The 25,891-nt window shown below is 42.8% G+C and overlaps 1 protein-coding gene across 3 annotated transcripts in view; it reads left to right on the top strand.

Moving 5' to 3' along the window:
- LOC106565854 (protein tyrosine phosphatase receptor type G) overlaps positions 1-25,891 on the top strand; it is a 337,880-nt gene that overhangs the window by 224,386 nt on the left and 87,603 nt on the right. For all 3 annotated transcript variants that reach the window (XM_014133453.3, XM_014133451.3, XM_014133452.3), the window contains exons 3-4: positions 7,492-7,674; positions 12,376-12,524. In XM_014133453.3, coding sequence (XP_013988928.1) covers positions 7,492-7,674; positions 12,376-12,524 — 332 coding nt within the window. The remainder of the gene's footprint in view (positions 1-7,491; positions 7,675-12,375; positions 12,525-25,891) is intronic.

Consider the following 25,891-nt stretch of genomic DNA (forward strand, 5'->3'; position numbering starts at 1 on the left):
ACTACTGTCCAGTCATGTGATCAGGTTCCACAAAGAGGGACTTTACAGTTGGCCCCGAACATGGCAGCCCAGCTGGCCCTTAATGTACACGGAGAGCTAACATTAATAATATGCATGTCAATCTCTCCTGGCTCAAAGTAGAGCAGAGATTAACTTTGTCACTACTTGTATTTGTGAGAGGTATTGACATGTTAAATGCACCGAGCTGTCTGTTTAAACTTCTGGCACACAGCTTGTACACCCATGCATACACCACAAGACATGCCACCAGAGGTCTCTTCACAGTCCCCAAGTCCAGAACAGACTATTGGAGGCGCACAGTACTACATAGAGCCATGACTACATGGAACTCCATTCCACATCAAGTAAATCATGCAAGCAATAAAATTTGAAAAAAAACAGATCAAAATACAGCTCATGGAACAGTGGGGACTGTGAAGAGACACACATTCATACACACACACGTACTCTCTCTCTCTCTCCCTGTTTCTCTCTCACACACTCGTTTTTTGTGTGTGTCTCTCTCTCTTCTATTAACTTCTCACTCTCAAATGTCTAATTTCTCTACCACATCCCCATTCCAATTCAAATTAACCTTGTGTATTTGTTTCCAGTGGTGGCCATTGTAATAGGTGTGGCTGGAGAGGGTACAGTAGGCTGTGTATTTTCCTCCAGGTGAGGAGGATTTGAGAGCGGCTTCTGTCGCGCTGGCTGCACTGGGAGATTACATATAATACCTTCAGTGACTCTATTGGGCCTCTCCTGGCAAGGCACTGAAATACCAGCAGACCTCTCACAGCATTGATTTCTGCAATTTCCCACTAATCTTTATGGAATCACGGCCTTAGGAGAGGACCATAGAGCATCCTGAAATAGGTGCTGGAAAAACGGGTGGGAAATAGAATAGTGGTGGCATGCTTTGTTCTGTTCCTTGGAGAATGGCATATTTTTTCCAAAGGCAAATTCCCCCTAAGGTGTGTTTGCTTTTGGGTAACAATGCTGTCTTTGGGCAAACGTTTTATAATTGTGCTCTTTAAGCAGCCTCACACAATCATGGTTTTGTTTATGCAGCAAATTGGAATATGGCATTTTTTCAATATGAAATGAGCAAGGTCGCGAACGCTGAGGCTGTTGAAGAAATCTCTCGTAATTGACTGAAAAGCCTCTAGTCCCTGGAGGGTGAAAGCAACATAAAGATGTATTTACAGTCTTCATAATTCGCAGAAATAAAATGTGCATGCTCTCAAGAGAATCACAGACAATTGGCCATGAAAAATGCATAAAACATCAGAAATATCAAATCCTCTCCCTGTTGACCAGAATGTATTATTGTCTGTGATTCTCTCTTCTGATATCTCTGCCATGTTCTTTGTTGTCAGGGAGATAAGTATGTATTACCCCTCCACTCTGTGAATGTGATAAAAAACATTAAGAACACATGCTCTTTCTATGACATATACTGACCAGGAGAATCCAGGTGGAAGCTATGATCCCTTATTGATGTCACTGTTAAATCCACTTCAATCAGTGTAGATGAAGGGGAGACAGTTGAGACATGGATTGTGTATGTGTGTCATTCAGAGGGTGACTGGGCAAGACAAAAGATTGAAGTGCCTTTGAACGGGGTATGGTAGTAGGTTTGTGTCAAGAATTGCAAAGCTGCTGGGTTTTTCATGCTCAACAGTTTCCCGTGTGTATCAAGAATGGTCCACCACACAAAGGACATCCAGCCAACTTGACACAACTGTGGGAAGCATTGGAGTCAACATGGGCCAGCATCCCTGTGGAACACCTTGTAGAGTCCACGCCCCAACGAATTGAGGCTGTTCTGAGGGCCAACTCAATATTAGAAATGTGTTCCTAATGTTTGGTATACTCACAAGCCCAGTACATTTTAGGTGATTCGCAATCCATTCCTTATCTATAACATAAAAGAGAAGGCTTAAAGCTTAGATCCGTCATAGGCTAAACCATGTCACTGGCTGCAACCAGGTGTATCTGTTATTGTTTTTGTTTTGAGGAAATTAGCATCCAGCATCATGCAAAAATAAAGTATTATTACACACTCTGCTGTTTTATCACGCGTGCAATGATTTCTGAGTGAAAAAATCTGTGTTTGTTGTTTGAAATAACATCTTTGTTGTTGTAATATTGCAAACGGATGTGGCAGTTTCATCGCTATGGTTTCCAGCTTTAAAGGGATTGTTCACCCAAATTACAAAATTGCATATTGGTTTCCTTACCCTGTAAGCTTGTTGATTGTTCCTGTAATTGAAAACCGCTTTGTTTGGTTAAAAAGGCCATTGTTTAATTATCTCTAAGTATCGATCTCTGGTAGGCAGAGGTCAAAGGGGAACGCAACGTTGATGTGACACCTAGTGGCGTGCTTCTGGTTTTAGTTCTCCTCAAGCTTGCTTGTCTCAGGAGGAAGGTCAATCGCACCAGGGACACTGACTGACTGGCCCTGGTCCTGGGTCTAATTTTCTCATTACTGTGCGAGCTCACATAAATTCATGTTCCACTTATGCTCTATCATTATCTTATGATATTTAGATGGGTGTAATATGCTTTTAAAGGGATAATCCAACCCCAAATAAAAATCATGAAACTCCTGTCAATTTCACGAAAGCCTATATTCTATCACTGGGTAAAATAATAATTTTCCCCATGATTTAACTTCTAAGTGTTCTGTCTGTGAAATCAGGAAATCGTGTAGGAACGCATCATAGCTACATGGCTCTCCTCACTGGAGATAGGGATAACACACTGTCACATTTAATAACGCTTTTAAAACAATTACCTGCACTCCAGATCGCCAAATCAGCCAATAAATTGTCTAGAACGCATCCATCTGTTTATATCGTCATGACAAAGTATACAGTGCATTCGGAAAGTATTCAGACCCCTTGACTTTTCCACATTTTGTTATGTTACAGCCTAATTCTAAAATGGATACAATTATTACAACTCCAATCAAGTTGTAGAAATATCTCAAGGATGATCAATGGAAACAGGATGCAACTGAGCTCAATTTCGAGTCTCATAGCAAAGGGTCTGAATACTTATGTAATGACATTTCTAAAAAACATTTTTCACTTTGTCATTATGGGGTATTGTTTGTAGGTTGATCAGGACATTTAATACATTTTAGAATAAGGCTGTAACGTAACAAAATGTGGAAAAAGGGAAGGGGTCTGAATACTTTCCGAATGCACTGTAGATTAGTATTGTGTAGTAACTACAATGTTGTTGATCCATCCTCAGTTTTCTCCTATCACAGCCATTAAACTCTGTAACTGTTTTAAAGTCACCATTGACCTCATGGTGGAATCTCTGAGGGATTTCCTTCATCTCCTTCAACTGAGTTAGGAAGGACACCCGTATTTTTGTAGTGACTGGGTTTATTGATACACCATCCAGAGTGTAATGTCTGCTTTTTTTTATTTTTACCCATCGGCCAATAGGTGTCCTTTGCAAGGCATTGGTCTTTGTAGTTGAATCTCTGTTTGAAATTCACTGCTCGACTGAGGGACCTTACAGATAATTGTTTGTGTAGGGTACAGAGATGATGTAGGTTTTCAAAAATCATGTTAAACACTATTATTGCACACAGAGTGAGTCCATGCAACTTGTTAAGCATTTGGAAAAAGGCAAGGGGTGTGAATACTTTCTGAAGGCACTGTATTTCGCATAGATGTGATCAATCTAAAAAGTGTAGAAAATTATTAAACTCAGTTTCTCTTTCAAGTATCATCTCGCAATGTGCCCTGTGTGTCTGTGGGAAACGTGGGAAAGGGCTGTTGTTGCCATAGCAAAGTGCTCTGCACTCGCTCTGGGCAGAGTTGAACTGCAAGTACTTCGAAAGGTATAGTTGTTTAGGGATTTTACAGCTAGCTAGCTACATCACATGCTGATATTAACTTTGGTATTATTGTGTGTAGCTATGTTTGCTTACTAGCTACCTAGCCAGCCAGCCAGCCAGCCCAGAGAAACAACATTGCATTGTGAGTTTTGTAGTCGAGTTGAGCGGCAACATATTTCCACAACGATTTTCAAGTTGCTACCAACTTTGTTATAACGGCAAAAATAATGTTTTCATATTACTGTTATAAAACACTGTTCAACACTGTTAATCATAGGAATTTGTGCATTGGGGTTGATTATCCCTTTAAGTAACATTTTCAGATATGCCTACAAAGATTAAATATACTGCTCAAAAAAATAAAGGGAACACTTAAACAACACATCCTAGATCTGAATGAAATAAATAATCTTATTAAATACTTTTTTCTTTACATAGTTGAATGTGCTGACAACAAAATCACACAAAAATAATCAATGGAAATCCAATTTATCAACCCATGGAGGTCTGGATTTGGAGTCACACTCAAAATTAAAGTGGAAAACCACACTACAGGCTGATCCAACTTTGATGTACTGTCCTTAAAAATGAGGCTCAGTAGTGTGTGTGGCCTCCATGTGCCTGTATGACCTCCCTACAATGCCTGGGCATGCTCCTGATGAGGTGGCAGACGGTCTCCTGAGGGATCTCCTCCCAGACCTGGACTAAAGCATCTGCCAACTCCTAGACAGTCTGTGGTGCAACGTGGCGTTGGTGGATGGAGCGAGACATGATGTCCCAGATGTGCTCAATTGGATTCAGGTCTGGGGAACGGGCGGGCCAGTCCATAGCATCAATGCCTTCCTCGTGTAGGAACTGCTGACACACTCCAGCCACATGAGGTCTAGCATTGTCTTGCATTAGGAGGAACCCAGGGCCAACCGCACCAGCATATGGTCTCACAAGGGGTCTGAGGATCTCATCTCGGTACCTAATGGCAGTCAGGCTACCTCTGGCGAGCACATGGAGGGCTGTGCGGCCCCCCAAAGAAATGCCACCCCACACCATGACTGACCCACCGCCAAACCGGTCATGCTGGAGGATGTTGCAGGCAGCAGAACGTTCTCCACGGCATCTCCAGACTCTGTCTGGCAAATGCCAAACGTCCTGCACGGTGTTGGGCTGTAAGCACAACCCCCACCTGTGGACGTCGGGCCCTCATACCACCCTCATGGAGTCTGTTTCTGACCGTTTGAGCAGACACATGCACATTTGTGGCCTGCTGGAGGTCATTTTGCAGGGCTCTGGCAGTGCTTCTCCTGCTCCTCCTTGCACAAAGGCGGAGGTAGCGGTCCTGCTGCTGGGTTGTTGCCCTCCTACGGCCTCCTCTACGTCTCCTGATGTACTGGCCTGTCTCCTGGTAGCGCCTCCATGCTCTGGACATTACGCTGACAGACACAGCAAACCTTCTTGCCACAGCTCGCATTGATGTGCCATCCTGGAAGAGCTGCACTACCTGAGCCACTTGTGTGGGTTGTAGACTCCGTCTCATGCTACCACTAGAGTGAAAGCACCGCCAGCATTCAAAAGTGACCAAAACATCAGCCAGGAAGCATAGGAACTGAGAAGTGGTCTGTGGTCCCCACCTGCAGAACCACTCCTTTATTGGGGGTGTCTTGCTAATTGCCTATAATTTCCACCTGTTGTCTATTCCATTTGCACAACAGCATGTGAAATGTATTGTCAATCAGTGTTGCTTCCTAAGTGGACAGTTTGATTTCACAGAAGTGTGATTGACTTGGAGTTACATTGTGTTGTTTAAGTGTTCCCTTTATTTTTTTGAGCAGTGTATGTTGAGATAGGACATGGAAGATTCAACATGTTGAGATAGGCTGCATCTGTATTGCCTTATGCATGGGCCAGATGTATTTCTGTTAGTTTGTTTAGTGTAAAGGTTGTTTACTTGTCCGCTTGTCTCTCCTCTCAGTGCAGCAGCTCTCTGCACACGTTGGCTGCATTAAAACAATGACTAATGTCTTCACACCAGCTTTCCACTGCATTAATTACAAGTCCGCGGCTGCCTGGATCCATACCCTGCGCTCTCATATACGAAACCCAGATCTCTACAATGAATATACCCCAAGGCTAGGATAAGGGGCAGGAGAAGAGGATGCTTCCTAATTCAATGAAATAGAAATGACCAAATGCTCCGGACGCGCGTGGGGCATGAGTAATCATAGACAAATTCATTTTAGAACCCCGGTAGCCCAGTGTAGCTTTCAATTATGGGTGCACTTTAGCCCGAGTGTGCATGCTGCGGACATAGGGGGTAGTAGGAGTGGGCAGAGTGAATAGGAGTGAACCCTGCCCCTTCATTCCATCCTTAAGACAGAGGGCAGCCAAAGCCTTCACTGTAGAAAGAGGACAGGAGAACATACTGCAGGGGAAAGTCAATAGATCTCGAGGTTAGGACATAATGAAGCATATCTATTGGAGATTAGGATTAGGATTAGATGCTGTATGTCCCTTTCATATCAAATGCTTACAGCGTGTTGTACAGTTGTAATCATTGTACAAGGTTAAATGATTGATTTCTCAGTTCCTTGTATAATAAATGAAACTTGACATGGCTTGTAGTCTGAGTTTGTGTTAAGAGATAGCCACACCCTCTGTTCCTATGCCCCATCATGAGACAGATACTGTAGCACTATTTAACTAATGCTTCCAACTATTATATACATTAATATAATGCACTTACTAATATCTAAAGTACTTCTGAATTTAAAAACAATTAGGTGGAATGTTTATGGGTGTGGGGTACTGTTGTATACACTGAATCAGTTGAATTGTATTGTAAATGTTGTTGGGATATGTATGCCTTTGTTGAATGTGTTTTTCTAGTGTGTTATCCACAACCAAATGAATTCCCCTTCACTGGACACTAAGGAATCACTTGACTTCACTTGGCTGGTCTGGTGTTTTATGGTTGGGTGGTTATTGAAGGCTGTGACCCTACACTGAGGACACCATGCCTGCTCTGCTTATAAGTGTATAGGGAGAGGAGAGGGACTATCTATATTCTCCATCCTCCACTGTTTCCATGGCATTGACCCTGTCCTATCTCTCTCTCTTTCTCTCTCTTACCCTCTCCGTCCTTCTCTCTGTTTGCTTTATTTGAGGGAGGTGTCAGGAGATTGGTGATATTTCCACCCTGCTCCTCTCCCTGTCTTGACTCTGTGCTACATGGAGGTGTCTGGTCTCACACCGGGACTTGCCATTCATCTAAGAGTGTGGGGTTTCATCTCTGAGTACACTGCCCTTACCTCCTCATGGGTTAGGAGGTGTAGCTTTGTTCACATTCTGATAAAAAATACCACATATGTGCCTGCATTATGGGAAGGAAAGTTTAACTGCAGCTCAACATCAGAGGGAATCTACTGGTGGTTCCTTTTTGGAAAATGAGTGCTAAGACTGAATTATTCCACCAAAAACATGAAATTATCACTTTTCTGCATAATGTGTATGGAAATATTTTCAGTGTGCTACACTTTCTCTGCTGATTAGCGGACCAAATGGTTAGCTCTGGTTGGATGGCAAAACCACATTGTATCGTATGGAATATATATATCGTATTCTTTCTTCTCATCCAGGTACGTACGGGCCAGAGGAGGGCTGGTCATCAGCCTACCCAGAATGCAGAGAGAGGAACCAATCCCCAATCAACATCGCAGATCAGGACAGCAAGGTGTCCATGGAGTATCAGGAGCTAGCTTTGGACGGATTTGAGACAGAGTCCTCCAACAAGACTTCAATGAAAAACACCGGCAAAACAGGTGAGATTCACAGTCCCCCAATGTCTGTTTCCCCTCTCCTTCTTTTGGTTATGTAGATACAGTATAGATACGTCTGAACATATTATGACCTACCTACAGTGCTTTCGGAAAGTATTCAGACCCCTTGACTTTTTGTTACGTTACAGCCTTATTCTAAAACATATTAAATCGTTTTTTCCCCTCATCAATCTACACACAATACCCCATAATGACAAAGCAAAAACAGAGTTTTAGAATTTTGTACAAATTTATGAAAAGTAAAAAACTGAAATATCACATTTACATAAGTATTCAGACCATTTACTCAGTATTTTTTATTTTTTTTGGAAGTAACTTTGGCAGCGATTACAGCCTCGTCTTCTTGGGTATGCCGGTACATTCTTGACACACCTGTATTTGGGGAGTTTCTCCCATTATTTTCTGCAGATCCTCTCAAGCTCTGTCAGGTTGGATGGGGAGCATTGCTGCACAGCTATTTTCAGGTCTCTCCAGAGATGTTCGATCAGGTTCAAGTCCGGGCTCTGGCTGGGCCACTCAAGGACATTCAGAGACTTGTCCCGAAGCCTGCGTTGTCTTGGCTGTGTGCTTAGGGTTGTTTTCCTGTTGGAAGGTCAACCTTCACCCCAGTATGAGGTCCTGAGCGCTCTGGAGCAGGTTTTCATCAAGGATCTCTCTGTACTTTGCTCAGTTCATCTTCCCCTCAATCCTGACAAGTCTCCTAGTCCCTGCCTCTGAAAAACATCCCCACAGCATGATGCTGCCACCACCATGTTTCACCATAGGGATGGTGGCAGGTTTCCTCCATACGTGATGCTTGGCATTCAGGCCGAAGACAGAGAATCTTGTTTCTCATGAGAGAAGACAAGATTCTGAGAGTCCTTTAGGTGCCTTTTGGCAAACTCCAGATGGGCTGTCATGTGCCTTTTACTGAGGAGTGACTTCCGTCTGGCTACTCTACCATAAAGGCCTGATTGGTAGAGTTCTGCAGAGATGGTTGTCCTTCTGGAAGATTCTCCCATTTCCACAAAGGAACTCTGGAGCTCCGTCAGAATGACCATTGGGTTCTTGGTCACCTCTTGGTGGTTCCAAACTTCTTTCAGGTATTTCTGTTTTTTATTTTAATACATTTGAAAACATTTCTAAAAACCTGTTTTCGCCTTGTCATTATGGGTTATTGTGTGTAGATTGGTGAGGAACAAAATATTTAAAGCATTTTAAAATAAGCCTGTAACTTAACAAAATGTGGATAAAGGGAAGGGGTCTGAATACTTTCCGAATGCACTGTATTTTTAGTATAACATTAGCGTACATAAAAATCACACTATATACATACAGATCTTAGGATCTGGATTTGATCACTCTTATGTTGCTGAGAAAGTTCCTGCACCGCAGGAAATACAGATGAGCTTTGTGATTTACATAAATTAACTGAAAACCCACTCTAACACACACTTATACTAACAGTATTGTACTTTTCATATAGCCTACTTTTGGCCAGCTAATAGCCTAACCACTGACCAAGCAACATTATGGACTTAACGTAGAAATCCTGACAATATACTGTAGGTCAAATGAAGATCCTACATATGTACGTTCAAGTAGTTTAAAAGCGACATGCACAGCAGTCCAATACAATATTTGTGGTAGGAGCGGATTTGCACATAAGTGATGCCTCCATATTAGTGAATCTGTCATTGGTACAGATGAAAACCTGAAAAAAACTAAATTCAGCATTTATCGCATTTCATGGATTTTCCCTGTCTAAGACAGGTATTTTTCACAATTTCTATCTGTCACAAAGATGGATGTCCTCTCTTTCTGCCTACAAATGGAGTTAAAATGCTTGTGGGAGCAGGGGCCACAGGTGGCTGGCATCCGTATTGACAGCAGTCACAACAAGGCCAGCTGTCCTATTAAGGCTCTCTCTGCAGACCTGGGGAAAATAATGTGACTGCTGTGATTTCTATATTGTCAGATATTTTATTATATTAGTCTCTCTGAACATAATGTGGCATGTATGAACTGGTGTTGTCCCTGGTCCATCTGTCCCAAGTGGAGACCCTAAATGGACACCTGTATGTGCTTTTAAAAAAACATATATCTTGTACACCTTGTAATCCCTCTATCAGTGAGTGATATATTGTGTTCTATCAAATAACGAAGATCTTATAGAGGGAATAGCCCATAAAGCTTTGCCATATTTCTATCAAGGCTAACGCTGATGGAATTTCAAGCTCCCTCTAGTAGGGAGTATGTGAGTCAATAGCCCACATTCCTCACTAGTGGGGGGGTGAGTAAATGGCTTGTTGTTGAGGTTGGAGGCCATGTCTTTGTGAGGCTGAAGGAGAGTCAGGTTCATCTGGTGGGGGACTGTACGTCTTCTCCCCTGGGAATGGGCTGCCTGGATATCTGCTTCCCCCCTGAGAAGTGTATTAGTGTCCCTGTCCTGGCATCACTCAGTGATAGAGAGGAGACACAGAGAGAGAGAACGAGAGAGACTCCTCAGCTCACTCGGCATGAGAAATGTCTGTCCCTGATCGCATGGTGTTTCTCAGAACCTCTGATGTCCGTAGCCATCTCTTCCCAAGGCCATGGTTTGTTAAAGGACGAGGGCTATTTCTGAGTTGTCTCCTCTACAGGCATGATCGGGGAAAACCAGTGTAGCACAGGTATTATAGTGGGTTAGCGTAGCGGTGCCACAGCCCACCAAATCGAATGAAGTTCTAACACAAACAACAGTAGCAGAACAAAATAGAGCACAGCTTCTTGACTCTACGTACTCCATAATGCACGCCTAACAAGACAAACATCCTCTTGTTGTGCCATGGATTATTTATACATTCTCCACTATTTATAAATGACAGCTGAGTATTTCATGGTAATACCTGTTGTATTCAGCGCATGTGACAAATAAAATGTGATTTGATTTGATTGACATAATCACCTAAAGCGTCTCTGAATAATGGATGCTTCAATCAGCTTCTTTTAAAAGTGCTCCTGCTTCTGTGAAAGCTGTAGCCTTGGCTGAACTCTGACCCTGTCACCTTGAAGCAGGAAGTCATTATAGATGTCTCACGGCCAGAAGAACGGTGTCATGGTTTTTGAGAGGGACAGGAGGGCGGCTGGATGAAGAGGGATGAAGGGAGAATACTTTCCCAGAATCATATAAAATAATCATTTTTAAGAAATTCATGAGGACTTGGAGCCCTGAAGAAATATTTGCATTGATCACGGCTTTATTTTCATATATGCCCCCGATTTTCACACACTGCTGTCCATGGTCTCGCTGGCTTAGCGTCTAATTCCGGCTTGCCTGTTAGCGCGCCCAAACACTGGCTCCCATCGCTAATGAAACTCCCAGGGCTTGCCTTCCCCTCACACGCTGGATTAGGACTCTGAATCAACAAAAGGCAAAAACAAATGATGAAAAAAGAGAGCAAGATATGTGTTTTTCTTTCTGCCTGCTGTGCTCTGAACACTAATGTAAGCTGCAGTTCCATCCCTTCCGCTAGCCTGTTAGCATAAACCGCAACAGCTCAGCCTAGCCACAGTGGAGGAGTGAGACTTAGCATAGCAGCAATACAGTGGAGTGTATTTAAGTTAGCCACTGTGGTAGAGTCTCCCTCCACTTCACCTTTTTCTTCTTTGAGTCCCATGCAGTAGATGCTAAGAAACCCATTTAGCACACTATGAGTGGTTAATCCCTCATATTGCAGTCTCAATGGTAGTATGAGGTTTGCCAGGAAGGCCAGGCTCCCACAGGATGTCCTACTACTCAGTGTAACCTTAGCTTCTTGGATGCAGACTGGTAGAATTTCAGTGGGAGTGCCAACAATCTTGTACAAGCACCAAGTGACACGTCTCTTAAAATCTCCAATATCTCCCAGAGGACACAAACTACACAAGGAGGGGAAATTAACTTTGATAGACCAGCCTATTGTTTAAGGGTCAAAGGCTTTAGCGGAGTCTATGACCTGAGAAATGTCAAACTAAGTAAATGGAATTTAACAGGCCTGGTGTATTTAGTTTGAAATGCCTCAAGTTTCAAACTTTTCTGAAGACGTTGAGATGACAACCAGGCCACTCATTTCACTTGAGCGCTTCTTCTAAATGGGACAGAAATCTCCTCTGAAAGGAGGAGTAGAAACGATTCTGAAATTCAATCACAGTAAGAAATCGGTTTGACAATGGGAGCATTTATTTAAGGTCGTATTAGTTAATTAAATGTGGGTCTATTCAGTCAAATGTGTGAATAAAAAAAATTGCTTCCCTCTGTCAATTTCCACTTTATTTCAACAAGCGTAGGATGAACTAACAAAAGATTTGTAGAGGCAATTAGAAGTGGCTGAGGAGATAGCTTTTACCAGACAAATTAGCCCTTAATTAGAGACCCAGCCTTGTAGGGCAGGCAGCACAGACGTTATAAAAGCACCACATGTTATATTCAGCAAATGCATCAGCATCCCATTGGGGAAGCTAAATAGATGATGAACCTCAATACCAAGTGCCTTGAATGAATGTAATTTTATATTGTTTGTAGGCCTAACAGAAGTTCCACACTGTGTGTATGTCCGGTTACTGGCTCAACGCTCTTAACCGCTAGGCTACCTGCCACCTACCTGAACCTCATGTAACTCTCTCTCTCTCTCTCTATCTCTCTCTTTTTATCTCTCTCTTCTCTTCTCTCTCTGTCTCTCTCAGTGGCTATCATGCTGAAGGATGACTACTTTGTTCGTGGTGCAGGCCTGCCCGGGCGTTTTAAGGCTGAGAAGGTGGAGTTCCACTGGGGCCAGAGCAATGGATCTGAGGGCTCTGAACACAGCATCAACGGCAGGAGGTTCCCAGTGGAGGTGAGAGCGAGGGGGAGTCGTCTGGAGAGATAGAGGGGATTAAAGGATGCAGGAAACAAAATGGTTTGGAAATATTGGCGAAAGGAGAGTGAATGGGAATATCTGGAGGAGAGAATTCTAGAAAACCCAGTGTATGACTGAGGACCAGTGGGGGTGGGAGTCTGCCCCCTGTCAGAATGGAGAAGAGTAGAGGGTGGTCCCATATCAATCTAAAAATGTGAAGGCCAGGGCCCTGGGGTCTGATCAGTGGATGGCCAGTGATGGTCGATCTCACTCCTAAAGCCTGATTTATCAGTATGGGCGTCTGGTCTGGCGCCGCACACTGCAGCTAAGAGACAACTTTAGGATCCAGTAAAAATCTCAAGTGATCTCTAAACTCAGCTACCCAGCTGTTGTTCCCTTGAATGGCAAAATGTAATTATTATGTTTTGATTAACGACAACCTCAGCAGCCTCTTTACTGTCTTTGGCGAACAGATTAATATAGATCATTTGACATTTGGTGAGTTTGGCTGGTGTCAGCAGTTTTAAGAAAGGTTATTATAGTATTTGTTTTTATACTAGTTTTTATGTTCAGTTAAATTTCAGTTAGTTTTCAGATCCACTTTGCTAGTTTTTATTTAGTTTAAGTTTTATGAAAACATTTCTATTTAGTATTTAGTTTCTGTTTTAGGTTTAGTTCTAGGGCCAGAAACTAGCCTATGCGTGGGAGGCTAGGAGCCATCTATGTGTTGTATAGTTTTTGTGTTTTTTGGGGATGTCACTTGTTGACACTGTGGGGCATTAATGCACAAGGTGATGGGTCAGGTCATAGTTTAGATTTAAAGGTAGACTCCGCAAGATGACGTAAATGCATGAAGGAAACAGTAGTAGTGGGTCAATTTACGAAACAACCAGAATCATTGAAGAGTGAGGCTGAACTTCACCGCTGTTTTGGTCCCATAGCTTCCACATTGTTGCAGCTTGAAGCACAGATACTGTGTGAGAGCAAAGTCTTGCATCATGCTCATCTCAATGGCCAGGTAAGGGTGGATCACTTTTGTCAAGTCAGTGGGCCAGTGTGTTGAATAATTGGGAGAAACAATGTCAGATTTGCACCTACATGTCAACTGCATGAACTTTACAAAAATTATGTGATCAAAGGTCATGAAGTTTTTATTGCAGCCAACCGCAGTTTTCTGCAGTTGCTCTTCACCAACTTCAAACGGGTTGTTAATTATTTAATTTCAATTTACTAAGTAGTTTTTTCATGTTTCATTTTAATTTACTATAATAACCTTAATTTTAAGTATTTCAATTTTATGTTGTCATTTCAGTTTTTTTCGTTGGGTACTTTGTCTCTCCAATAACGTTGATGTGCTGCTTACAAGGCCTTGGAAATTCGTGCTGCATCTCATGTTTCACACATTCACTTTTGCGCATTGCGAAACTGATCAATAAAAGGCCGAACTCCCTCTTCTGTTATATTGATGATTTCTTGAATGATTCATTGTATGATTTGCAGTCAACTCTGTTGACCTCCGTCCTGATGCCTGCAGAATAGAATGTTCTTTCTAGCCGATAGGCCAGCATGAAAGATGAACTGGATTTGAGTAGTTTGGGCTGGTTATTCGTGCGACTTGGTCATGGCCGTAACTACATAATATGATTGATATATGATTGACATCGGTAATTTTTTCTAATTTGACAAATAAATACATAATACAAATATATTTTTTGTACACAAAGAAAATCAATTATGGGTGAACATCTAAATATGCTCCCAGCATTGATCAAAGTTCAGAAAGCTTATATTCTTGATGACTGAGTTCTAATAGTGCCTGCCTCTTTGCGAACGAGTGGAATCATGAACAGTGGTTTGCTCGTTATGTTCGCCTGCGTCCCCCTGATTTGCCTCCTGGATTTGACTTTTTAGTAGCACATTCACCACTCTCTCAAACAGTTAACTCTGCCCTCTCGTGGCACAGACCAAGGGCCTGAGACGTAAAACAAACTACCCCAGCTCGCAGCCGGCTTCACTAGAGAACTACAGTAGGCAAAACTAGAGATGCTGCTGACAGTGTGCGAGATGCCGGACAAAAGGCAATTTTAAAACCCTCCCGCAGCAGTATTGCAGTAACGTTGAAGGGCTCTGGGTAGTATTACTTAGCCAACTAGAAGGATGACGTAATAGGCTAACGTTAAACGGAGCCTAAAAATTGTTTACTAAGATCTCATAATAACTTTGCTTTACAGAGAGTAGGCTACTGAGGCAGACAGTGATGTGGCGCTCAGTGGTGAGACTGAGGCAGGCTGCAGTGTATGCAGGAGGAAGCAGAGGAGACAGAGAGAGGAAGCAAGCAGAGAGAGAGGTTAGTTTAGTGGTTCCCAACTTGTGGTCAGGGCCCCATGTTGGGTGCCCTGAAAAAACTGCACTAATCTAATCAAACAAGTTAGGAACTTACAAATATATATTTTTCAATATGAACATCTCCACGTGGCCTCTTCCCTATAGGCAAACAATACAGTTCTAAAATGTCATACATGTTTGTTTATATCGGTGGTTGTCCGCCTTATCCATTCCCCGCTGTTTTTTCAACTACAAAACTGATATTAATACAGAATCGTAAGTAATATTCTAATAATTCATGTGAATGTCATAATATCATCATCTATGTGCTCCATTCATGTCTGTTTGTGCGGAGCATTATTAGTTATGCCTAGGAATACACATGTGAATGCTATGTCATTTGATAAGAGATATAATTAAAGAGTTGATGATTTTATGCAGTTCATCATTACAACTGACTGAACAGTCACTGATGCTATGTGTCAGTGTGAATCAGTTCTCATATATCTGGGTAAAACATCACAGTTGAATAGCTAATAGGCTTTGTAGATTGACTGAGGTGTGTTTGTAGAATGACTGAGGTGAATGAACCTACAGCAGCCAAGGTGATAATGGCTGGGGTCATTTTTGCTTGTTTTTGCTCTTCTCCAAATAGCGTTTTTACGTTTTTTTTATTGTATAGAAAAGCAGTAAATCAGCTTCAACTTTCCCAAAAGACTCTGGGGAGACCTTCCGGACCTCACTAAAACTCAAACCCTGGTTACAGCCCTGGACTTGGTTGTCTGAGAGTGTTACTGTGGTGAATGCTAATGAGTGCTGACAACTCCCCCTACACATGTCCTTATCTGTACAGAGAGAGCGAGAGAGGGAGGGAGAATAAGAGAAAGGTACGGGAAGGATATAGAGCTGAGGGCACAGTAGAACGAGAGAGAGAGAGTAAGGGAGGAGGAACGCACTGTGGAGATAGTTAACAATTAACATTCTGTCGAGGAGGGCGATTGTGTCTAAGAGGTAATTAAATATGCCAGTGGCAGGGCTCTGTGTGTGTGTGTGTGTGTGTGTGTGTGTGTGTGTGTGTGTGTGTGTGTGTGTGTGTGTGTGTGTGTGTGTGTGTGTGTGTGTGTGTGTGTGTGTGTGTGTGTGTGTGTGTGCACTCCATTGCCGTCATGCCTTGCTGTGCTATTGATTATGGCTTCCCATCATCTAATGTCACATGACCTCTTTAATGTCACAGGTGCTGTGCTGACCTGTATTATAGGACAGATGAGAGCAGCTCTCCATCTCGGCTTTTCTTCTGGTAGGAAAACAGCCGTGTTAATATAAAGTGTTTTTTCATGACAGCCAGCATTGATTTTGTTGAATTATTTGGAAGGCAGACGAATGAGAGACACTACATTGGATATTAATCCACAGGTACAAAGTGGCTTTGTTACTAAATCTGGATGCAATACACTGAGGCAAGGTGGGTCTCTCCCAATCTTATTTAGATGTACTGTGGCAGGGAAATTGCCAATGACAAGGTTTAGTTTGGAAAATACCTTAAACCCTGGGTGGTTTTGCAGAGCCATTACTTTAAAATGTGGGTCTAGTTAAATTGGTTAGCGCTGAATCTCTGCTTCTCCCTCTTGAGCTGACCTGAATTCAGTGGCTGTGGTTTCCCCCACTGTTGTTGTCCAGTATGAAATCATGTATAGCGTTTGATGGACAAAGGCTCAAGCTTTGGGTTTTTCCTTTCATTTTTTAATCTATATCAGTGTGCCCCTATATACTTAGCCCATTTAAAATGATCTGTTTTGATCTTCATTATGTATAACCCAATATTTTATTTGATGCCACTGCCCATTTAGAACATTAGCGAAATGCTAACCCCCTAGTGATTCCTCAACACATTACCAGAGATGTCTGTCTGGTGATAAGAGTATGAAGAGAAGAGGACCCTCAGACTAAGGCAGACAAGGCTCTCAATTGCAAGGAGATAGGCACTCCCCCAACAACAGAGAAAAACAACCCCATTGACACAAAGCCTGACATATTATTAAAATAAGTACTTGTAGCTGATTATACGCATTAGTGGTGATCACGCCTTCTTCCACTTCCCCTCCTTATCCCCCTCTCTTTTTTCCCTAAGTAAATCTAACCACTCTCTGTGTGTGTGTGTGTGTGTGTGTGTGTGTGTGTGTGTGTGTGTGTGTGTGTGTGTGTGTGTGTGTGTGTGTGTGTGTGTGTGGGAGGGGGGGGGGGGGCTGAAGCACTTGCTAGTCGAGTTTTTCTTTGTGGTCCTTTAAGTAGCACTCTATCCAATGGAATGAGAGATCATCTGGGCTGTAAGAGGCATGTAAGCTCTGACCTCATAAGGGAGGTCATTTCTGTTGGGTTGTATGACAGGTGTCAATGAGAAAAAGACAGGAAAAGAAAGAAATAAGTTAATAGAATGAAAGAAGGATTTTAAACATGCTAGTCATATATAACATACTCTAAAAGCCTTTATCAACAGTAATGGTCGTTTGCTTAGTGTTAACTGAGAGACAGACTAAAGCATGTACTGTAGCTGTGGCCAGATGTCCTTGGTGACTGTCACTAACAGACCCTGGTTGGTCTGAGCCCTCTCCTATGAATACTCATGAGGACACTGCTGTCAACACAGAGGAGATTTGCTGCAAAATGCCACTTTCATTTCTTAAAGTCCTCTTGAATGATTTATGTTTACAAGCCTTGCCATTTAGTAATTGTTCTCTAATAAGCTTGTGATTAAGTGGGGGACTGCTGCGTTCCTACCTGCTGTTTTAACTGTAAAACACTGCTTAATATGCAAAGCACAGCCAGGCAGGCATGAAGCACAGCTCTCCATCTGTATCCATCACCCACGGTGTGTTACCCTGCTCATACTGTACAACAATCACATCCCCACCCTCAGTCTCTGAATGGATTCCGGAAAGATTTGGCTTCAATGACTTATAAATGAATTATGCATGGAGTATGGACTGAATTTATTTTATTGTAGGAAGCTTAACTTCATCAGGGTCATCTTCAGGATAAATAGGAATGAGTTGGTGTATCATGGAAAGGATGACATATCATCACAACAGAACTCAAACTCAGTTTAGCATAATGTCAGAATGACCTCAAATCAGGTTATTGCAGTATCATTCCTTGCAGGGACATCTCTCTGAAACTCTCTGTTTACGGTGTCAGAGAGGAAGTCTTCCCACTTTAATATCACACATCTGCTCCCGTGTTCTAAGGTGGTGAGAGGAGAGTGTTCCAGCTCTATTTCTCCATGCCCTCTTGACACCCTGGAGTGATTTCACTCTCTCTCAGTCTTTCTGTCCAGCGTAAAGGTGTCCACATGCTTCCCAGCTGAAACACTTCGGAACAGTTTCAGCATATATTATGATGACATTTTGTTATGTTTTTGTTTGTTCAGTTGTTCGGCCACACAATTTATTATATTGAGGCAAGCCGAAGACGTTAGCCGAAAGTCTACGCCCCTTCGACGGTGATTGGTCAACAGTAGGGATTCTTCAGTAGTCTTTGTTGTCATTCAACAAGTGACCATTTTTTTATTTAGAAATACTGCACCAAACATCTCATTTAGATTTAAAATTGCGCGACTAAGATTTCCTCGGCAAAAACGTCAAAATCAATGACAGAGTTCTTGAGTTATCTTAGATACATTTTTACTATTTTGAGGAAGTGTTTACTGGCTTAGGCGTCTCAAAATGGACAAACTGTACTATTGTCCCTTTTTTCTCGTTTTTGAAGCGAATGTCTTTTAAGGGAGTATGCGAGCACATTCGTTCAGTTCATCTAGCCGACTTCTGCTAGCCGCCAGCCGAACTGAAGCCTTCTGATGCCTTAACCTGGCCTCTTCCTCCTCCTTCCACCACCATTGCCCCCTACTCCTCCTTCTCCTCCATGCTCCTGCCCCTCTCCCCCCCTGTGGGCCTCAGAACAAGATGGGGGGCAAGGTAGGTGATGTCCACACTCTCACAGATGCTGAAGGTACTGTATCACAAATAATAGATGCCGGTGATGAATGGAATTTTATTTCCGTCAACCTTTTTGCAGTGGATGAAACAGAAAATGCATTCCTGACCTATATTACCTTGTGCATAGATATTCATTGTGTATTTTTTTCAAGTCTACCGTATGTATGGTAGTACTGTGTACAGTACATTTGTGTCTTGGTGTGTTGATATTTGCACAAACACAATTGATGGGCAAACGACCTGCCCTCCATGACACCTACAGCACCCGATGTCACAGGAAGGCCAAAAAGATCATCAAGGACAACAACCACCCGAGCCACTGCCTGTTCACCCCGCTATCATCCAGAAGGTGAGGTCGGTACAGATCCATCAAAGCTGGGACCGAGAGATTGAGAAACAGCTTCTGTCTCAAGGCCATCAGACTGCTAAACAGCAATCACTAACTCAGAGAGGCTGCTGCCTACATTGAGACCCAATCACTGGACACTTTAATAAATTGATCACCAGACACTTTAAACAATGACACTTTAAATAATGCCACTTTAATAATGTTTACATATCTTACATTACTCATATCACATGTCTACATTGTATTTTATTGTATTTTATACCATCTACTGCACCTTGCCTATGCCGCTCGGCCATCGCTCATCCATATACTTATATGTACATATTCTCATTCACCCCTTTAGATTTGTGTGTATTAGGTAGTTGTTGGGGGAATTGTTAGATTACTTGTTAGATTTGTTTGTATTAGGTAGTTGTTGGGAATTGTGAGATTACTTGTTAGATATTACTGCACTGTTGGAACTAGAAGCACAAGCATTTCGCAAGCATTTTACTTGCATTAACATCTGCTAACCATGTGTATGTGACCAATACAATTTGATTTGATTCTCTTTAATTTTTAAAGTTTTCAGCTTATGTTTTGTCTAACTTTTACTTGAGAAGTTTCATATTTGTACCTGGTCCATTTCCCTGTCACCGTGTGCCTAGTGTATCAGCAAGGCTGTCAAATTTGCAAGGCTGTCAGGATTATTTTCCTCCTGTGAGAAACTAGTCAAATTAAGATCCTACATCTGTGCATAATGACTGGTGATTTGGTTCTATTTTCGGTGCCCGTAGATACTTAGCACAGTTGGTATAACCTTGCCAGAATGCCCACGCTTTAGTTATGCTTGTTCTGTTGTTAAGGTTACTTCCAGGTCTTGACAACACAGACGCCTATGGTGCTGTGCATGGCTATTTAATGACTTAGCTTTGCGTTTGTATGTGTGGGTTTAGGGGATACAATCAAACAAATATTGATCAAAGTCTATGCCAGGCTAGTTAAAGTTTCAATCTGCTGTCTGTGTAGTGTACAGTCAGAGGAAATGAGTGGCATGTCAATCAAAACATGTCAGGGAGAGGAAGGAAGCGTAACAAGATGTCAAATAAAATAAAATTGTATTAGTCACATGCGCCGAATACAACAGGTGTAGACCTTACAGTGAACTGCTTACGAGCCCCTAACCGACAGTGCATTTTTTTTTAAATACATAAAAGAATAAGAGATAAAAGTAACAAGTTATTAAAGAGGAGCAGTAAAAAAATATATATATGGGTACAGAGTCAATGTGTGGGGGCACCAGTTAGTTGAGGTAGTATGTACATGTAGGTAGAGTTAATTAAAGTGACTATGCATAGATGGCAACAGAGAGTGGCAGTGGTGCGGTCAGAGGCCAAGCAGTTGCCATACCAGGCAGTGATGCAACCCGTCAGCATGCTCTTTCGATGGTGCAGCTGTAGAACCTTTTGAGGATCTCAGGACCCATGCCAAATCTTTTCAGTCTCCTGAGGGGGAATAGGTTTTGTCTTGCCCGCTTCATGACTGACATGGTGTGCTTGGACCATGTTAGTTTGTTGGTGATGTGGACACCAAGGAACTTGAAGTTCTCAACCTGTTCCACTGCAGCCCCGTCGATGAGAATGGGGGAGTGCTCGGTCCTCTTTTTCCTGTAGTCCACAATCATCTCCTTTGTCTTGATCATGTTGAGGGAGAGGTTGTTGTCCTGGCACCACACGGCCAGGTCTCTGACCTCTTCCCTATAGGCTGTCTCATTGTTGTCGGTGATCAGGCCTACCACTGTTGTGTCATCAGCAAATTGAATGATGGTGTTGGAGTCGTGCCTGGCCGTGCAGTCATGAGTGAAAAGGGAGTACAGGAAGGGGCTGAGCACGCACCCCTGAGGGGCCCATGTGTTGAGGATCAGCATGGCGGATGTGTTATTACCTACCCTTACCACCTGGGGGCGGCCCGTCAGGAAGTCCAGGATCCAGTTGCAGAGGGAGGTGTTTAGTCCCAGGGTCCTTAGCTTATTGATGCGCTTTGAGGGCACTGTGGTGTTGAACGCTGAGCTGTAGTCAATGAATAGCATTCTCACATAGGTGTTCCTTTCTTCCAGGTGGGAAAGGGCAGTGTGGAGTGCAATAGAGACTGCCTCATCTGTGGATCTGTTGGGGTGGTATGCAAATTGGAGTGGGTCTAGAGTTTCTGAGATGATGGTGTGGATGTGAGCCATGACCAGCCTTTCAAAGCACTTCATGGCTACAGACGTGAGTGCTACGGGTCGGTAATCAGTTAGGCAGGTTACTTTAGTGTTATTGGGCATAGGCACTATTGTGGTCTGCTTAAAACATGTTGATATTACAGACTCGGACAGGGAGAGGTTGAAAATGTCAGTGAAGACACTTGCTAGTTGGTCAGCGCATGCTCGCAGTACACGTCCTGGTAATCCGTCTGGCCATGCGGCCTTGTGAATGTTGACCTGTTTAAAGGCCTTACTCACATCGGCTGCGGAGACCGTGATCACACAGTCTTCCGGAACAGCTGGTGCTCTCATGCATGTTTCAGTTTTATTTGCCTTGAAGCAAGCATAGAACTAGTTTAGCTCACTCAGTTGGCTCGTGTCACTGGGCAGCTCTTGGCTGTCCAGTGACAGTCTGTAATGGTTTGCAGTCTGTAATGGTTTGCAGGCCCTGCCACATCCGAAGAGCATCAGAGCCGGGGTAGTACAACTCGATCTTAGTCCTGTATTGATGATTTACCTGTTTGATGGTTCGTCAGAGAGCATAGCGGGATTTCTTATAAGCTTCCGGGTTAGAGTCCCGCTCCTTGAAAGCGGCAGCTCTAGCCTTTAGCTCAGTGTGGATGCTGCCTGTAATCCATGGTTTCTGGTTGGGGTATGTATGTACGGTCATTGTGGGGACGACATCATCTGGCTCAAAGAGCGTCCACAAAGGAAATAAAGAACAAATTGATTTATTGTTGAGAGGGTAAAGGATGGAAAAGAAGAGTCAGCTTAGAGATACGGTTTTAGTGGACTCTGAGAGGAGGTCATAATATTCATAATATTAGTCATAATATAATTTTCAACGTTTGGTCTATTTTGTGTTGGATTCAGAGAGGGGAAATATTGTGGAGTGGTATTCTTATATATTGTCATGTTGGGCCTCTCACACTTTCTCTCTTTGTGTCCCTCTTCTTCTCTATTTCTCTTCTCTTTGTCTCTCTCTCCCTCACACACTATTTCTACATCTCTCTCTGTCTCCCCCCTCTCTCTCTCTCTCTCCCGCCCTCTGTCGTTCCCTTTCTTGGCAGCTACATTCCATTAAACCTTCAAAGATAACTGATGACTGCCATGCCAAGCTCCTTTTTTAAATGTATTTCTCTATTTTATTTATGATTGGCCTCCCTCTGGATCGGGAGGCGTGCAATTTCTAACATAATGTTATATTTCCTGGCCTGTCCTCAATGACACCGAAAAACACAGCCATTCTTTAAAAGCCCAATGCTACCTAGAGGGCAAAAAGATGTTGTCCCAGTTCTGGGCTGGCTTGATACCATTTTTAATAATCACGTTGCCGATACAGGCTCCCGCCTTTTGTTTTCTCAAAAGCAATATTTTCCAGATTTTATGAAAAAGCAATACTCCCGAAATTGAAAAAGGAGGGACTGACATTCTAACATTTCTCATGTAATGTATTTTGGGGTTTTAAGATAGATTGCAAAGGGCTCAACACACCAAACATGTTTAATATCCCAGCTATTGCACTTTCGTCCTGTATTGTATACCTGGCTTTTAAAGCCATTGTAGTGTACAAAAAAAATAAAAATAAAAAAAATAAATGTATGCATTCACTACTGTAAGTCGCTCTGGATAAGAGCATCTGCTAAATGACTAAAAAAAAATGTAGTGAGGGAGACTAGAGGTAGCTTTGGTGCCACAGGTGCCTATGCTACAATGATCTTTTTGATGGACATCCATTTGTGAGAAATAAGCAGAGCCTGGTCTTAACCACCAATGGAGTGCTCAGCCAGGTACTAAACTCCATGGAGAGCTCTGGTTGTGTGAATCACAGCATCAAAACAGCACCTTGATGTGCTCTCTCCCAACTAGGACACAGAGTGGAGCACATCCTGTATGTCTGTCATTGGTTCCTTCCCAGCACAAAGGCTTGTGATTCAGCCTCAGATCTTCCATGGTCCCAGGGGGTGATATCACAGAGCCCTTCCCAGTCTTGTTGCACCTCCCCTCTGATGGAACTCTATTCCTCTCAGTATCCACTTCAAAGTGGAAGAACACCGAGGCTACTGTGTTTTAGCTGTCAGACCGAACATTACAAGACTTAGGACGGACACGTGTATGATATATGTGATACATGTGAGCAGATATGCCTCCAAACACATATGGAACACAATCTCTTTTGTATACTTTATTATATGGCTTTGAAACCAGTGGTTTATGTATTAGCTCTCTGTCAGCGATCAAGCTCATTAGACTTTTTATCTTGTAGCACTCCGAGTTACTGTTTTCACTCTTTGAAGGAGCGTGTTTGTTTTTGTCAAGCTCAAGTAGGCCACAATCTCTTTCTTAATGAGCCAGATTGTCCACATTAATATTTCAGTCCTATTTGCAGAGACAATACACACACACACACACACACACACACACACACACACACACACACACACACACACACACACACCCCTAACATTGGTGTAATTTGCAGACCATGTGAGACTCCCCAGTCTCTGTCAGCCTCATTATCTATCTAAACAACTTAAAACTAGGGGACAATTCACAAACACTCTCTCTTCCACTCTCTCTTCCCCTCTCTCTTCCATTCTCTCTTCCCCTCTCTCTTCCACTCTCTCTTCCACTCCCTCTTCCACTCTCTCTTCCACTCTCTTCCACTCTCTCTTTCCATCTGTCTCCCCCATTCTTTTGCTCCCTCTTCCCAGCACTCTTTCTCTGTCTCCTTCCCCTGTCTTACGGGGCCCTGGGCTGACATAGCGTTGTCACAGAAGTAAATGTGATCTTGAATCTCAGCATGCTGGTTGCTGAGTCATCTCAGTGTAGTGCAGGATAGGGAGGAGCTGCCATATACAGAATATACAGTCCACACAGGTGCACAACCATGATTAATATTCCTTCTACAGTTTGGCAGATAAATCACACTCAGGCCTTACTGCGTTTTGTCTTTTCAGCATTTAAGCCATGCTCTTGAGTAAATATTCCACCTGTGTATATGGCAGACATGCTTGGTGTAGTTGATATGGCCATGTTCTCCTCTTCATTCCCCTCTTCTTCCTCATTTCCTCTCTTCTCTCGTCAGTCTTTAGAACAGTGGTATTCAAACTTACTAAGCAGGGACCCTATTTTTTTCCCCAATAATTTCTGGCGACCCCACCCCAAATCTAATGACACAACCTTAAAACCGGTAAATGTAGATTTTTACATCAATAAATAACCTTCAATTCATAGCATTTTCATCTCTTATCTAAATGAAAAGAAACCAATTCATGTATTTTTAAAATGATCTTTCTCAAAAATGTTTGCATATTTGTCCCATCCCATATTTGTACTCTTAATTTTTTGTTACTAATAAAATAAAAATCTTGTTTTATTTATTTTTCCGACCCCTCTGCACTTCCCCCAGTGGGGTCGCGACCCCGACTTTGAATACCACTGCTTTATAAGCTCCATGGCCCCTCTCTCGTTGGGATTCTGAACCTGTGTGGTGTTATTTAAGTAATAAGGCCCAAGAGGGTGTGGTATATGGCCAATATACCACGGCTAAGGGCTGTTCTTTAGTACGACACAGCATGGAGTGCCTGGACACAGTCCTTAGCCGTGGTATATTGGCCATATATCACAAACCCCGAGGTGCCTTTTTGCTATTATAAACTAGTTACCAACATAATTAGAGCAGTAAAACAAAATGTTTTGTCATACCCGTGGTAGATGGTCTAATATACCACGGCTGTCAGCCAATCAGCATTCAGGGCTTGAATCACCCAGTTTATAATACCAGTTATATTAAGGGTGTCAAGCGCTATATGCTTGGAACGTGCCTTTAGCTGCTCAAACATCTTTTTTTCTCTCTCCTGGTGGTCCGTAAAGTCTAAAACATTTTCAGATGTGTCTGTAGGATTCACATGAGGTGCTATCCCCTCTGTCAGGAGCAAAGACTTGAATTGACTCATTTGTGCTGGAGAAATTGGAAAATTGTGCTGTCTGTGCTGTCTGACACAAGCAGAGGGAGAAAAGGTTGTAGAGATTGAGGGTGGAGAAGAGGGGAGGGAGAACATGTGCGTGCGTGAGTGTGTTGGCTGAATGGATGGGAAATCTTTGGGAAGTGCTCCCCGGGGCTCTGGCCACTCGTTTATCTGCCTCCTTCCTTCACGTTGATGGCTGTTGTTCTAAAGAGATAAAGTGTGGAGGTGGATAAACGCAGCCTGTCAGTCAAAGCCAACATAGTGAGGGATGGAGGCGCCAGGCCAACCATGGCACTCTCTAGCCCCATGAGAGGCCACACAGAGGATCCATATTTATGATACATTAACATGCCACCTGCATAGGTCTCATGATTAATCACATAGACCCGTTAATGTTGGGGTAATGTTTTCCTTGCTCTCATGCAAGATATTAATACAGTTGAAGTCGGAAGTTTACATACACTTAGGTTGGAGTCATTAAAACTTGTTTTTCAACCACTCCACACATT

Source organism: Salmo salar, chromosome 12, assembly GCF_965601325.2.
Source record: "Salmo salar chromosome 12, fSalSal1, whole genome shotgun sequence".
Lineage (NCBI taxonomy): Eukaryota > Metazoa > Chordata > Actinopteri > Salmoniformes > Salmonidae > Salmo > Salmo salar.